A 17,083-nucleotide genomic window follows, 5' to 3' on the forward strand; every position below is an offset into this window, starting at 1 on the left:
AGAGTCGGTCAACATAAGCTCTACCTAAAAGCTGACTCAGGTGCAAGTGCTAACACTATCACAGTACGTACTGCCAAGGCAATATAAAGTTCAAAGTGGGAATCATTAATGGAACAAACACCAGTAAAACTTGTAGCTTATGGTGAGATTCCAATTAAATGAAAAGGTACACTAGACATAAAATGTTAGAGTCCAAAATGGTCAACACAGACATTCTATGTAGCAGATGTCAAGGGTTCAGCTATCATGGGTTGTTAGGTCGCACTGACCTTTGAATTATCACAATTCACTCAATGCACAATTATGACACACCTACACCTTACCCTAAACCTAAGCAAACACCTATCACAAGTGATAAGGATCTCAAACAAGCATTTCCAGAGAAATTTGATGCTATTGGTAGTTTCAAAGAAAAAGCGATGCTTCATGTCAAGGACATCGCTAAAAATACCATAGACGCAAAACACAAGAGCAGCACACTTGAAGGACAAGATCAAGGCTGAACTGGACAAGATGGAGCAGCAAGGAGTCACCAGGAAAATCGAGTACCACACCGATTGGTGCAGCTCCATGACCACTGTTGTGAAGAAAGGCGGTTCTATCAGAATTTGTCTTGACCCAAGGAGGTTAAACAACGCCTTGAAGAGATGCCCAAACAAGGTATCAACCTTAGAAGAGGTCCAACCTTTCTTTGCAAGACCCAAGTACCGGTACTTCTCCAAGTTAGACGCAAAGGCTGGTTACTGGTCAGTTCACCTGGCTGAGGAACGCCAAGACCACCACATTCCGAACACCATCTGGAAGGTCCTGCTTCCAAAGATTACCATTTGGTCTATGCACTAGCCAAGACATCTTCCAGCAGCACATGGATAGGATTGTCCAGAATGTGCCAGGCTGCATATGCATTGCAGATGACATAGCTATTGTAGAGAGAACGGAGGGGGAACACGACAAGAATCTGTACTTATTCATGGAGTCAGTAAAGCGAGAAGGCGTAGTGTTCAACAGCTCCAAGAGCACAATCAAGAAAGAAGCTATCAACTTCTTTGGCTCAAGGGGGAAAGATCAGATATCTACCCAGATCCTAGCAAGGTAGAAGCCAACACATTGCCTTTAGAAGTACTATTACCCAAGGACAAAGAGGATGTTCAGAAATGCCTAGGATTGTTCAAATACCTAGCAGCATACATTCCTAATTTCTCGGAGAAGTCAGCACCACTTCGATAACTTCTTCACAAGGAAGTACCGTTCATTTGGGACGATGATCAAGAACATTCCTTGAACAGCCTGAAACGTGCAGTATCATCAGGTGCATGTCTACAATTCTATGACCCAGAGAAAGAGACAACTCTCGAGGTAGATGCATTAATGATAGATCTAGGAGCATGCCTGCTTCAGAAAGGTAAACCGGTTGCGTTTGCATCCAAACGTCTTTCCACTGCACAGTCCAACTACTCAAACATAGAGAGGGAAACCTTCGCCCTAGTGTTTGGTATCAAATGCTTCCATACATATCTGTTCAGGAAGAAATTCACAGTCATAACCGATCACAGACCACTGGAAATTACATGGAAAACCCTCTTAGAAGTGCACCACCACATCTACAGCAATCGCTTATCAAAGTCCAAGGAAACAGGTGTCAAGTCAATTACCGACCAGGAAAAGACATGATTCTTTCCGATACTTTGAGTCCACTTCCTAATCCCAAGGAAGAACGCGATGTACCGCTAGATGTCAGAGTTAAATCCATCTGCTCTGAGGTTAAAGATTCGCATGCGATCCACTTATTACCCTTCAGACAACACAAGAGGACAGAACTTCAGAGAGAAAAGGCTAATGATCCAATTATCAGATCATTATGGCAGATAGTTACTCAGGGTTGGCCTGAAACAATCCAAGAGTTACCGAAATCCCTTAGGCAGTATTGGTCGTACAGAGATGACATCGGAGTATCACATGGAGTACTCTTCAAGGGAAGTCAAGTCATCATACCGAAGACACTGAGGAATGATATCCTTAGACAGCTTCACCTAGGACACATGGGAATCGAAAGTACCAGACGACTTGCTTGTGAGACAGTGTTCTTGCCAAATATCAACAAGGACATCGACCAGTTGATAAAGCGGTGTGAAACATGCCAGAAACATCAAGCAAGGCAGCAGAAGAAAAGAAGTGGAATATCAAGCACATTACTTCTTCTCCACACTATCCACGATCAAACGGATTAGCTCAGAGGATGATTCGTACAGTCAAGAATCTGTTGACAAAATGTTCTCAGACTGGCCAAGACAGTCAACTAGCAATGATGAACCTGAGACCAACACCAGTCGAAAGTAACTTGAGATCACCAGCAGAAATGTTATTTGGTAGACCCATCAGAACCACATTGCCAAGTCACTATTTCTCGAGAGATTCTACTACCACTGATTCTCTCTTGAATAGGCAAGACAAGATGAAGGAAGTATTGACATGCAAGTTCTGATCTACCACCACTGCATGTAGGACAGCCAGTGAGAGTTCTACATCCAAGAGACCAACCACACTTGGATACCAGTCAAAGTATCCAAAGTCTATGATGGACCCAGGTCTTATGAAGTATCAACGCCAAACGGAGGAATCTTTAGAAGGAACAGATCACACGTGAGGGAAATTCCATCCACCATCCCCACTCTGAAGCAGGGCTCGAAATTAGCAGTTGCCCGGGTGACATTGGCAACCAAAACTGCCATCATGGTTGCCTGGATGGCAACCAAGAAAATTCCTGATTTTTTCTCGAAGAGAATAAATTTCTCCTGAATTTCGCGTCAAGCAAAAATGCTTTCCAGTCCAAAGTTTACAACTTCTGGAACAGGAATATATCTTTCAAGATCACATTGGCACAAAGTTTAAGCTCCAAAAGATCGCCCAAATCTAGCACATGAGCCTGCCAATGAGTTCTAAGATTGGCTGCCTGTCTGTCAAAGTTTGGCTAAGTCCTCCCTAAGAACCATAAAGCTTAAATTTTGACATGATAAAAGTGGGTTGTTGCAAGTTGTAAAATGTAATTTACAGGAGGCCTTTTCCGTGGCACTGATTCGTCACCAAATTTTCTACTTTTGCTTTTTGGCATGGTTAACTCCAGGATTAAAAAGTTGTAGGTTATAAAAACTTATCAATAGGGTGAAAAGGGTGGAAAGATAATGACAATATACATTTGTACATTTAAATCTGTAAAATGCAGGAAAAAAGCTAAATTTCTAAAAATTGAGTTTTCAAGTTTGAGACATTATAATTTTGTAGAGAAAAATGATATCAATTTGGAATTTCGTCCGCTTAATAATTGTATATTAGGAAAGTTTTCTATTAAGTTTCAAAGCAATTCCTTTCTTTTCATCAGATTTATGGTAAATCATGTATTTCGCAAATTTTCAATTTAAAAAAATGTCAAAAATGCACGTTTCTTATTAAAATCTCAGCCGAATTACCTTTTCATCACCTATGAATAGTATCAACTTGTAGGAAATTTATTTATCTTCATATGACACTAATTTCATGCTCGAAGATAAACCTGATTTTGGAATACAGGCCATAGATTCAAAATACAGATAAGGTGGGGGTAGCTTCGACATGTTCCTTTGAGTTGTGTATTGATGTGACAGAACTTAATCTCTATTACCTGCAGTGCTAGTGTATCTTATAACTGTTTCCAAGAGACTTCATTCAATAAATTTGTTTATGATGTAACAGAAACACCTTTTTTGTCTTTACATTCTTCTGAATCAGATACATTTCTATTACCAATACCATGCACATTACATACTGTACATTACGGTGTGTTAGTCATACCAACAAAATCGATGTGAGAGGCTGATCAAAGCTATTGTATCATTTGAATTACATACTATTAATCACTTTGCAATCGGTTTCATGGGTGTGACTGCCACACTGAGGTTGGTTTTTGGCCTCACTTTAGCGTAAAATCGGATAATACACTCAGCATATTTTCCTTTTTTCTAAGCAAATGGAGATACTTATGGTGGCATGAAGCCTGCCAATATTCTTGTTGATACATCCTCTGTCATATCGAATGTTGACATTGTGCATTTATTACAGCTATTCATAATAAATCTATTCAATAACAGTGCATGTGCAATTATTTTACCAAAGACAAACAAATTTTGGCCAAAAGTCTTACTTTTTTCAAAAACTATATCACCCGACTTTAAATTGAAGAATAAAGGGATTGAAGTAATTTTTTACCAACAAAATAATACATAATTTCGCATTACCGGTATTTAAGGCCTATTTCCATTTTCTGGGTTAAAAATGTGACAATATACATTAGTATATCCATGTTTGCGATATTCAGTTTAAAAAAGCTAAATTTCTGATAATTGAATTTTCAAGTTTGAGACATTATAAGTTTGTAAAGAAAAATGATATCAACTTGCAATTTCTTCCAATTAATAATTGTATATTAGGAAAATTTTCTAGAAAGTTTCAAGGCAATTCCTTTATTTTCCTTAGACTTATGGTAAACCATGTATTTCGCAAATTTTCAATTTTTGTCTCGCCCACCAGAGGTGAAGGCGAGACTTAGGGATCCAAATGTCGTCCATCCGTCACAAACCTTATGACACAACTCCACAACCGTAAGTCACTTTTCAACCAAACTTGGATGGTAGATGGACTTGGGGTACCTGCATTTTATGCTGCAGTCGGAGGTCACATGGTAAGGTCAAAGGTCATTTTCAGGTCAACGTTAAAGTTTACATGCAAGACTCTCTTATGACACCTAACTCTGCAACCGTAAGTCACTTTTCAATCAAACTTGGATGGTAGATGAACTTGGGGGACCTGCATGTTATGCTGTAGTCGGAGGTCACATGGTAAGGTCAAAGGTCATTTCCAGGTCAACGTTAATATTTACATGCAAGACTCTCTTATGACACCTAACTCCACAACCGTAAGTCACTTTTCAACCAAACTTGGATGGTAGATAGACTTGGGGGACCTACATTTTATGCTGCAGTCAAAGGTCACATGGTAAGGTCAAAGGTCATTTTCAGGTCAACGTTAAAGTTTACATGCAAGACTCTCTTATGACACCTAACTCCGCAACTGTAAGTCACTTTTCAACCAAACTTGGATTTTAGATGTACTTAGGGGTCCTGCATGATATTGTGTTGGGAGGTCACATGGTATGGTCAAAGTTCATTTTGAGGTCAACATTAAAGTTTATGTGCAAGACTCTTATGACAAGTGTTATTCCATCCCAGTCATTTCACAATGAAGTTTAGATACAATTCTGTTGCGTGCCCTCGCAAATCACGATATTTCTGGTTATTTTCATAAGTGGGCGAGACACAAAATCGCTTTTGCCTTGTTTTGTAAAAAAATGTCAAAAATGCACTATTCTTAAAATATCAGCCGAATTACCTTTTCATTACCTATGAATAGTATCAACGTGTAGAAAATTTATTTATCTTTCATATGACACTAATTTGGGGGCAAATGAATGTTTGTGTCGGAATCTATGTATGAAAGTGAACCCCATGGGACAATATTTCGTTTTGGGAACATCAAAATTTATTGACTAGACATCTTAAGGCACTAGCGTACCTAAGGGGGGCAGACTCCCCCCCCCCCCCCCCCTGACGAGTCACAAGCAAAAAAAAAGGAAGGGAAAGAAAAAGAGGAAAAAGGAAAGAGAGAAAAAAGGGGGAAGGGGAAAAAGATGAATTTTAAGATAAAGGGGAAAACAAAAACTTGACTGCAGACTGTCGGAAAAAAATATAAACTGTCGGGCACATGGGGCTATTCCAACTGATTCGTTTTTTTAGTTCCACCATCTTTGTCGGTAAATGTCAATTAAACTACGCTTTTATCGGTAAATTGTGATTTTTACGTAATGCAACTTTGAGAGCTCTCTGTACTGTGTACAGATAGTGAGTATGGACTGGGCTAACCAGGGTCAGGAAAATGGTACAGATCAGCGTTTAGGTAATGTAATTAAAATAATTAAAATTTCGCTCGCGCTAAGCGCTCGCATCAATTTTTTAGTTTGATACCTCAAATAAATGTCTAGTTTTCAGGTTAAAATGTCAAAAATTTTCAGCTTGCACTTCGCGCTTGCGTCAATTGATTAGTTAGAAACCAATTTATTCACGGTGACAAAAGTGCTTATAATATCCAGTTCTTAGGCTGGAATATAAAAATTCCAGCTCGCACTTCGTGCTCACATATAACTGTTTAGGTATATCCATCCTGTTCATAGTTAAATGAAGTGTTTAGAATGTCCGGTTTTCAGGTCGTAATATACAAAATCAAAAATATATCATTAGAAACCAATTTGTTCACGGTTATAAATATTGCTTAGAATATCAAGTTTTTAGCTCGGAATATCAAAAATTTCAGCTCGAGCTTCGCACACGCATAAAATTCCATCCTGTTAATAATTAAATGAAGTGCTCAGAATGTAAAGTTTTCAGGTCGAAACATCAAAAATTTTCAGCTCGCACTTAACGCTCACACCAATTAATTGTTTTTAACTACCATCTTGTTCATAGTTTTAAAAAAAAGGGTGCTTAGAATGGTCACTTTTCAGGGGGGGAATATCTCAAATTTTCAGCTCGCTCAATTAATTATTCAGTTAGAAACCAATTTGTTCATGGTTACTAAAAGTGCTTAGAATATCAAGTTCTTAAGTTGGAATATCAAAAGTTTTAGCTCGCGCTTCGCGCCCCCACGACTGTTTAGATACCCATCCTGTAAAACTGCTTAGAATGTCTAGTGTCCAGTAAGGAATATCAAATTTTTCGCGCTCGCATAATTCATTAAGGAAGATACCCATCGTATTAATAATTAAGTGCACAAAATTTATTGTTTTAGGTCTAAATTTTTAGAAAAAAATCAGCTCGCGCTTTGCGCTCGCAATTATTAGTTTTATATTATTATTTTAAACTGATTTCAATGTCAAATACCTTTTTTATAACGTCTCCAAATCAGCAGAATTGGGAACATAATTTAAACACCTTCAAAGAGGAATAAAAGAAGTATGTTAATATAAACATTGCAATTACCACTTGAGTAGAAATATATCGATCACGATCCAATACATTTCATTTCTGGAATGATCGATATACAAAAAAAAAGAATTAATTTCGACAATAAAGTGCATTCGCCCGATAGCAAATATCAGTAGTAGCAAGATCCCAACTGTTTTATTAGGCACCCCCTGGGTAACCTTTCCCACCTTCAGTGCCACTGCCAGACCTACACATCCAAACGTGTATGGGGGTGGGCTGCAAAATGCAGGGCAACGAGGACTGCGAGGTGCCCAAATATCCTCGTGTATTGGTAATTTTATGACCGAATGTATAATTTCTGCACGTTTCACAACACGTAAAAAGGCTAGATAATAATTGAAAAAATGTTCGCTCGCTCGAAAATTAAAAAACTGTGAAGTTGATATTTGGGCAATTATTATCAGCCCCCCCCCCTTGAAAAAAAATTGTGCCTATATACGTCCATGCCTACTACCCCCCCCCCCCCACCTTGCTCATTCTTGTCGCTTGCCCCCCCCTGACGAAATATGCCAGGTACGCCGCTGTCTTAAGGATTACAAAAATTTCGGTTAAAAAAATATATCAATAGGGTGCATGGGAACCCTATCTCTCTCCCCTACTATATGTTACCAATATGATTCACTCCAGTGTCAACTGGGCTGAAATAAAAATTTGTGTTAAATTTTGTTGCTTGATGCCGGATGAGCTCCACATCATTGATGTGCGAGTTTATTTTACTGTAATTGTCTTTGTCCCAGTGGTGGCACTACCTATTTGAAGGTGTAACGCATGATCACTCCCAAGTCAAAATATGCCCCCCCTTTTCGCATGGTTTCAAGTACATTTTTGAGCAATTTTGACCCCTTTTTTTACATGAAAACGGGTACAAATCAACAGGAAATTAAACTTTAAAATAATCCTTTTTTGCATTTCAAGTACACTTTTACAAAACCCCCTTCTTTGCATTTCAAGTACTCTTTTACAAAATTACCCCTTTTTTTACTTTTCAAGAATACACACAAAACACATAATTTTAAAGAAGGACTTTAATTATACACTATATTTGTAATCAAGGCAGCCAACATAGCTGTCCTGGGAACATTTGTCAGATAACAGCAAAATAACATGACTGGAATAAATATGAGATAAATTGGTAAGAATTCTAGGATTTCGCATTTTCATGTTGATAGAAAAAATATACGCTTTTTTAAAGAAATCAAGTACATCGTTGACAAAAAGGGACCTTTTTTTTAAAATTGCGTACATGTATGTTCGCTAATTTACTTACAAGGGGGCTCAAAAAGCACCCCTTTTTTGTGAAAAACTGAACGATCATGCGTACACATCGACAACTGGAAGTACCACCACCGCGGTCTTTATATCAATATAAATGTTCAGTGACTTTGAAAATATGGTACTTTTAAGGCTTTTAAAATGACTTTCCTCATTTATATGATTGGATTATTCAAAAATGCAGTGGGGGTAGATGTTGGGTATCTGGAAAACGAAGACCGGGGACTCATATCACACTCGTGTGAAAGCGTTCGTCATTCACGCCCCAAGTGTGTACAAAGTGTGTACAATACACATGCGCGAGGGACTTTGCCTCCTACATGACTTTGTGTTCTCCCATTATTAAACAGTACGCGGGTCCCCGATCTTCGTTTTCACACGTTTTCCAAACCTGTTGTTGGATGTCTGGAAAATGAAGACAGGGGATCACATTTGTCTAGCTAAGATACCACTTATTCATTATTAAGGCCTATATTCAGGCCTATATTCAAGAATATTCTGAGCTATGATTGGCTGATAATTAATTTATGGGCAATTGTGTGGATAGGAAATACCAGTTAGACCAGTTGAGGCGGGATACCAGTTTACAACACCAGTAAGACCACTGAGACCAGTAACAAACTCCAGTAATCAAGACCAGTTTCAAAATTCCAGTTAAGAGTTAATTAGAGATTAGTAATTCAAGACCAATTTAACTTTAACTGGTCCAGTACAATTCTAACTGGAACAGTATGACCAGTTAGATCAGTAAACCGATTTTCCAATTTCCAGAGTTACCAATTGAAATTCTACTGGTCCAGTTATACTGGTTCTTTCCGGGCTGGCATTTGCAATTTTTCTACCATATTGTCATTATGCAGGTCCCCGGTCTTCGATCTCCGTTTTCCAAGCCTGTTGTTGGGTGTCTGGAAAACAAAGACCAAAGACCGGGGATTGCATCAGTCTAGCTAAGATAAACCATTATTATATTCAGCTCAAATTCAAGAATATTTTGAACTTGGATACCTAATCAGCTATGATTGGCTAATAAATTATGGTTAATTGTGTGAATATCGCGATCAGGGCAGAAATGTGAATGATAATACACCCTGATTGTGCAATCACGTACGAACGGGCTCAGCTTAGCTGGCATCTGCAATTTTCTTACACAGGTAAAGGGGAAAGGGAAAAAAGAAAAAGAAGGGAAAAGAGAGGAGAAACGAAAAGGGAGAGGAAAACAAGAGAAGGAAGACGAGTAAATAAAATAAGATGAGGGGAAGACTTGAAAAAAAAAAACTTTCATGTCACTATATAAATTTTTCGCTCACGCTTGCATTACATGTTCAATGAGGGCCTACATATCTTGCTTAATAGGTTGATATGGAGCTTAACATTTTTGAAGTCATTATACAAAACATTTTTCAGCTTGGATATCGAACTTCCATTATTTTGTTTGATTTAAAAAATGTATTTTCGAAAAGTGCTCTGTAAAAGAGTATCTACATTTTGAGCTTGCGCTGTGCGCTTGCATTATTTATTTTTTCAAGTACGTATTCTCTTCGTGTATTCCATAAAGTTATCAAAATATCCCTTTTTGATTGTCAAAACCTATCAGCTAGAGCTGCGCGCTCATATTTTTAATTGGTGAGTAATGTATAAGACCTACCTCTATAGTAATTCTATAACAAACTACTAAAAACCCCATTTTGGCTGGCAATTTGCACTTGAATTAATTTCTAATAATGTATTAACCTATGCATCCTATTCATAATTACAAGAGTGCTTAAAATTTCCAGTTTTCAGGTCTTAATATCAACAAATTTTGCGCTCCCATTAGGCTTATTAGATTAGTTAATAAGATAACATTTTCATGAATTCCTATTAATTAAGGACGTTCCACAGTTAAAGTGAAATCCATGTCATTTTCACCAAACTTTGCACATAAATACTTTAGAACCTTAATATTCGAAATATGCAAAAATTAACATAGGTCCATGTGCTTGATTTTTTGCTATAGAGCTTCAAAGTTGACCCAAAATTGATGTTCTTAAGAATTGCGCATTTAAAAGAATTTGGCATTTTTAGACCGCCCAAGATTACTACAATGAGTTTAAAACCCTATTACTCAGTCAAAATACATGACAAAGTCATCTAATTTGGCAAGAGAGTTGATAATTGTATCGTTAGAATGGAGAATCTATTTATAGTGCTATTTGTTAGCAATTTTAAGTTTAACAGCACTGTCAGTTCTTAAAAATGGCGTAAAAGATAAAAAAAATCCAATCTAAAAAATGTAAAATTTCAGTATCAAACTACAAACGTACAATAAATGCTGCACTTTATTCAAAATCCATGTCATTTTCACCAAAATTTGCAGAGTTGTAGAGGAAGGTATACCTAAGAGGTACAAACATTAAAAAATAGGGGTTCATGTGCTTGTTTTTAAACTATCAGCATTTCTATTAGAGCAAATGTGCTTTTTAAAACACCAAAAATGCGCCGAATGCTTAGTATCTATGTGAAGAAAAAATCAAAACCACTCTACCATTTATTCAAACTCGGGGTAATATTCGTGATTCTTGGCAGCACTGCAGAGTAAAGTATTTTGAAATTGTAGAGAATATTTTTTTGAATGGTCCATGGAATAATTCAATTTTTTAGCTTCATAAAATAACGCATCGGATCTGCAGTTAAAGTGCAGAAGATGAGAAAAATCATCTCATACCCGCAGCTAATCAATCACCTGTTCATCCACTGTGACGTCAGCGCGCAGAGTGTAAACTATGCGCAGATCATAATGCGTACAAACATAACTGTGGAACGTCCTTAAATTGTCCCTTTTTCAAAGAGGAATATCGACAAGTTTTATACGGCGCTTAGGAAGAGAAATAGAAAGATAGACATCATTTTATTGATGACAACATGTCCTTAGATTGTCCCGGTCCAAGGTCAAAATAATATTAATAGAAATAGCCTATCAGCTCGAGCCTTGCGCGATATTCGTCAGTAATCTGGGTCTCCACACCCCCCCCCCCCCCCCCTACTGGAAAAGGCCTTGCGATGCCCCTGAATGAGATAAGTGGTATATCTAAGCTATAGACGAATGCGATCCCCGGTCTTGTTGTTGGGTGTTTGGAAAACGAAGATCGAAGGCCTGTGTAATGTCAATGGTGGTAAAATTGCAAATGTCAACCCAGAAGGAAGAATTAGTTCAACCAGACCAGAAGAATTTCAACTACTCAGGACATTGGAACATCGATTTACTAGTCTAACTGGTCATATTGGTCCAGTTCAAATTATACTGGACCAGTTGAAAATATTCTTAACTGGAATTTTGAAACTGGTCTTGATTATTGGAGTTTGTTACTGGTCTCAGTGGTCTTACTGGTGTTGTAAACTGGTAACCCGCCTCAACTGGTCTAACTGGTATTTCCTATCTACACAGTTGCCCATATCAGCCAATCATAGCTGATATTAACGTATCCAATATCAGAATATTCTTAAACTTGAGCTGAATACATAGGCCTTAATAATGAAATAAGTGGTTTCTTAGCTAGACGAATGCGATCCCCGGTCTTCGTTTTCCAGACACCCAACAACAGGTTTGGAAAAGAAGACCGGGGACCTGCATATTTTCAATGGAAGAACATGTGTACGAGGCAAAGTCCAAACTCTATGCTCCCTTGCGCACGTGTATTGTACACACTTTGGGGTGTGAACGACGAACGCTTTCACGCGAGCGTGATATGAGTCCCCGGTCTTTGGTCTTTGTTTTCCAGACACCCAGTGGATGTTCATAAACTTTATGTATGATATATTTATGGAGCTGATTTATTCAAACAAATTGATGGTCTATGATACATGCTATAAATCTATGATTTCTAGCAATCGATAGCCTGTTTAATTTTCTACAAGAGAGAGCATCAATGCTATATTAAACTCAGTTCAAAATACGATATAAATGAACATCAGGATATTATGCATGTACTGCATTATTTCTATTATTATCTGTAAACTTGTACTTGATTTAGGTCTTCTGATGTTGCCAACAAAGTAGCGACAGAATGCCTTCAGCTTCATGGGGGCTGGGGATACATGTGGGAGTACCCCATTGCTAGGGCTTTTTGTGACACCAGAGTTAACTCAATCTATGCTGGCAGCAACGAGATCATGAAGGAACTCATCTACCGGCCTATTGTAGCTTCTCAGTAAGCAAATTAACCCATGACCTAATGGAACTGCCTTGTAGAACTGGGTGATCTCTATGGTAATGGCAGATTTCAACCATCAAGGAATCAATTTATAACATTAAGTTATTTTTATGCATTGATTGTTCAAAGCCCTCCAAAAAGATGAAAGTGCCAAATTATGCTCTTGTAATTTTTATTTCACATTTTTTATACCTCCTTTACTACTCTTTGTTGAAAGATATCATAAACCTTCCAGAGTCAAACTTATATATGTTAGTAATGAAATTTCAGATAAACTGCCACCTTATTTCAAAAGAAATAGATTTTCTTAAAATTTTGATGACTTTTATCTTTACTGCTCTATCTAATTATTGAAATAGAGAACTGAAGTGTGACATCATAAAATATTCAAAACCTATGATTACCTACCTAATCTTTTGTTATGAAATGGTTTTATGAAAAAAAAGACTTCTTTAGAACATGTAAGTTTTCTTATGTCTACAATTTGCTTGCAAATTTTACACAATTATATTAGATTTAAAATATCATCTTTCATGCAACATATATGACTCAAGATGTAATCATTATTTGTATTGGTTGGCTCAGAATAGAATGCCAGAAATATTTCATGATCTAGGGCAAATATTCCAGGAATAGCAGAAGAGCGTAATTTTGGCTTAAACGATTGAAATCTGTCTGTATTCCATGAATTAATACCATTCATAATAACTGTTATTTATTCCCTCACTTGTAAAGTGATTAAGCAAACCATGTCACTTATCGCAATCAGTTATGGTTCTACTTTATATAGTGATTTTCATCATAGTATTGCGACTGGCAGGTAGCTCTTTGTGACTTCATAATTATTGCCCCCTCACTGTAAAAACTGTGGTGTTAAAACTGACACCAGTTGGTGTTAATAGAGGACCACACCCTGAGGTGTTAAAATTACACCCTAGAGATTGAACATGGCACCAAAGAGTGTAAATGTAACAACCAAAGGTGTTGTAATAACACCTATAGGTGTCAAACTAACACTGTAAATTTAACACCGGTGTAAAATAACTGGTGTGGTCCTCTATGTACACCGGTTAACACCACAGTTTTTGCTGTGCTGCATTTCTGTGATTCTTGCACATGTTTAATTTGCACATCATGCAGACCAAAATTCACTGTTTAAATTCATCATAAAAACACCCTACATAGATAATCATTCTTTTTATCTTGCAATGAAAAGTTATCTTTTTTAGATATGCCAAAACTGTAAACACCTCTGAATGAGCCAAAATCAGGAAAGTACTCATGGGTTGGAAATAAAATAAGATGATATCGTCAGGGGCTTTTTTTTTATTGAATTCGAAAAATATGTCATCATTAGAGACTTTCGAATTCAAAATGAAGTCTTTATCTTTTGTAACATCAGATCTTGGTACCATCGAAGACACTCCTCCAAACTCTCTTATTGTTTCTATTTTTCTTGTACTCTTCAAATAGGATATTTCTAGATCAGCAATGTTATCTACTATTATTACATTTAACAAATTAAATGATACATTGTCAAGAAAGCAATATGTAAAATGCAATATTGAAGTAATCTTATATGTATTTCTGCATATCATAAAAATGAAATTACAGAACGGGCATACCATGAAATGATAGCTCAGCTCACTGCCCTATTCTTTACACAGCTATATTGAAATACCGAAAAGCATGGGCTTGTGTCATCACATTGGGTTGTTGCGCAAATGCGAATACCTGACCATTCAAGAAAAGAGCCACCTAAATTTCCAAAACAGTGGGTCCAGTTTTCCCGACCGTTCAAGAAAAGAGCATCCCGTATTCCTGAAACGTCGGGTCCAGTTTACCCAATACAATGTTTTGTGAAAATTATAGCAAAATTCTTGAATGGTTGGGTAATCTGGACCTGATGTCTCGGGAATTTAGGGGCCTTGACCCGATGTGATGGCACAAGCCAAAGAATGCAAGTACATAAAGAGTTATTAATATTAAAGTAAACCATCTAATGGATATGAATGTAATGGATATTGTATGATGAATTTTAGCTTGATTTGAATTTTATTTTTGTGGGGAGTGTAAAATATGTTTTAAATTGCATCTTTTTGCTTTTCCAGTAAATTTACATGTATCTTCATGAGAAGTCCAGTAATGAAGACTTATCTTTATGTTATTTCTACCACAAGATTTTTATTGTTATTTGGGGGCTGAATATATATTTATATAATTTTAAAGAATTTTGTTATCTTTAAAGAATCTGGTGCAGTTGATATCTTGAATATGAAATTGATGTACTCTAAAAAAAGAAAACCTGGACATTAAACCATTTATTATTATTATTTTTTTAATGCCAGTCATTGGGGATGTGGAGGGTGAATTTTTTTGGGGGGTCATGAACAGGAAAATGCACAATACATTTTTATAATGTGCTACCTTTTAGGTTTTTTGCAGCTGCCAATATACTGACTAATGATACTTGTTTTATGTACATGTATTATAATAAGCCTGGTAGACTACATCACACGAAAGATAGATCTTGTTTTTTTTTTAAAGTACACACTTTTTATGCTTGTGCATTTCCAATGATGAGATCCTGTGATCAAAATCATTAAATTTATCTGTTTTACAAGGCATCCATTCAAATTATATTGACTCCCTTTCACTCAATACTTGAACTGAAATAATTTTCTCATGAGAAATTTGTGTAAATAAATCAGATTTATAATTATATTTTTCATGAATGAAATTAAAGATTTAAAACTGTAGTTTTTCTATTCTTGTTATTTCGTTTTATTTGTGTCTGGTCTATAATGTTTACTGTTGAGCCAAATTACCCTTCATCTCAATTTACAAGCATATTTGATATTTGATATTGTTTTGTACTTCATTATGGAAATCTTAAAATAAATTTAATTCATTTTCAATCAGTCCTTGAAATGAAATGACTTTATAAAAATATGTGTAGTGCTATATCAGTGATTTAGTTGGATAGGCCAACATTATCAATATGCGTCAGTTAAGCTTGTAAAACCTTGCAAATTATACAAATTTTCAATTGTGAAGTCTTTTGGCATAACTGAGGAAAGTTGAATCTTATAATGGTAGAATATTTGACCCTCTATTGTTCTTTGTTACTGACTGAGAAAGTTACCTTATTGATAAATTTCACTACCATATTCTAAGGTAAGTAATTGAAACCTAGGCTGTATGCCTATTTTGAGAAATGAGAGAGAAGACGAGTGGTAAAAAATGTGACTTATTTCTCAAAATTTGATATTTTTGAAAATTAACTTCTCTTTATTTATATATACAAATATAAAAAGATGTTGTTGCTAATAGCAAACTTATGTCCAGGCACATTTGAAAAACAAATAAAAATGTCATATTTATAAAGATCATTAAATTAGTTATAATCGGGCTGAAATCAATGCAATTGCAGCTTATCCTTATTTCAAAATTCATTCATTATCTAGGATTATACATCACTGGATACTGGAAATCTAAATGTAGTTTGCTTCCACTGCACATGGAGTACTAGTGGGCAAATACTTGGTGTGTTTAAAATCTGAACAATGCCACCATTCTAAATGCTTATCATTATTAGTTTATGATATGTGTGTAGTGCTTTGATATCTATATGATTTAAATGCAAGCATTATAACTTGTTTGAATTAAAATTTATCCTTTTTTTTTATACCTTTTTGTAAGCCGAAGGTTCTCATAACTTCCTTTGGCCAAAAACAGATAGTGATATGTTCAGGAACTTTTTCTTCTTTGTGAACAAAATATTTCGACAACATTTATGTTCAGTGATGCATAGTCCTAACAACCTAATCAAGTTATCATTCAAATGTTAGTAAATTGTACTGTCAAGTGATTTTATTTTGATTCTCGCTGATTGAATATTAAACGCTAAGGTTATGTTCTGATTTATTTTTATAAGGCCAGAGGAAGATCTCTGCGGCCTGATGGCAAAAAATTTGCCATATTTTTATTAAGTGTTAGTGTCAATGGCATAATTGTTTTTAGCTCATCCGGCCCGAAGGGCAAGATGAGCTTATGCCGTGTCGTCTGTCGTCCGTCCACAATTTCAAAATGCTTCTTCTTCGCCATTTCGAGTCTGATTTCAATTCTGTTTGCTTTATATGATAGCACTAGGTGGGGGATTCAAAACTTCTACACAGAATTTTGAAACTCATTAAATATGCTAATTTATGCGCATTTTTCAAAATTCACAAAAAATGCTTCTTTATTTGTTGACCGATTTTGAATTTTTTGCTTCCATCTGGTAGAGCTGCATGAGGTTCACCAAATTTCTACACAGAATTTTAAAATTTTGAGTAGAACAAATTTTACGCTAATTTATGCAAAATTGATTTATGCATATTTTTAAAAATTCACATAAAATGCTTCTGAATTTGTAGACCGATTTTGATTTTTTTCTTCCATCTGGTAGAGCTTCATGAGGTTCACCAAACTTCTACACAGAATTTTGAAATTTGGAGTAGAAAATTATTTATGCTAATTTATGTGAAATTCATAATTCACAGGAAATGCCTC

At 36.1% G+C, this 17,083-nt stretch overlaps 1 protein-coding gene across 1 annotated transcript; it reads left to right on the forward strand.

The window, feature by feature from the left end:
- Positions 1-513: 513 nt before the first annotated feature.
- On the forward strand, positions 514-1,096 carry LOC135153439 (uncharacterized). The gene is made up of 2 exons (XM_064096003.1): positions 514-746; positions 844-1,096. The coding sequence occupies exons 1-2, from the start codon at positions 514-516 to the stop codon at positions 1,094-1,096; spliced, it is 486 nt and encodes a 161-aa protein (XP_063952073.1).
- Positions 1,097-17,083: the final 15,987 nt, after the last annotated feature.

Source organism: Lytechinus pictus, chromosome 3, assembly GCF_037042905.1.
Source record: "Lytechinus pictus isolate F3 Inbred chromosome 3, Lp3.0, whole genome shotgun sequence".
Lineage (NCBI taxonomy): Eukaryota > Metazoa > Echinodermata > Echinoidea > Temnopleuroida > Toxopneustidae > Lytechinus > Lytechinus pictus.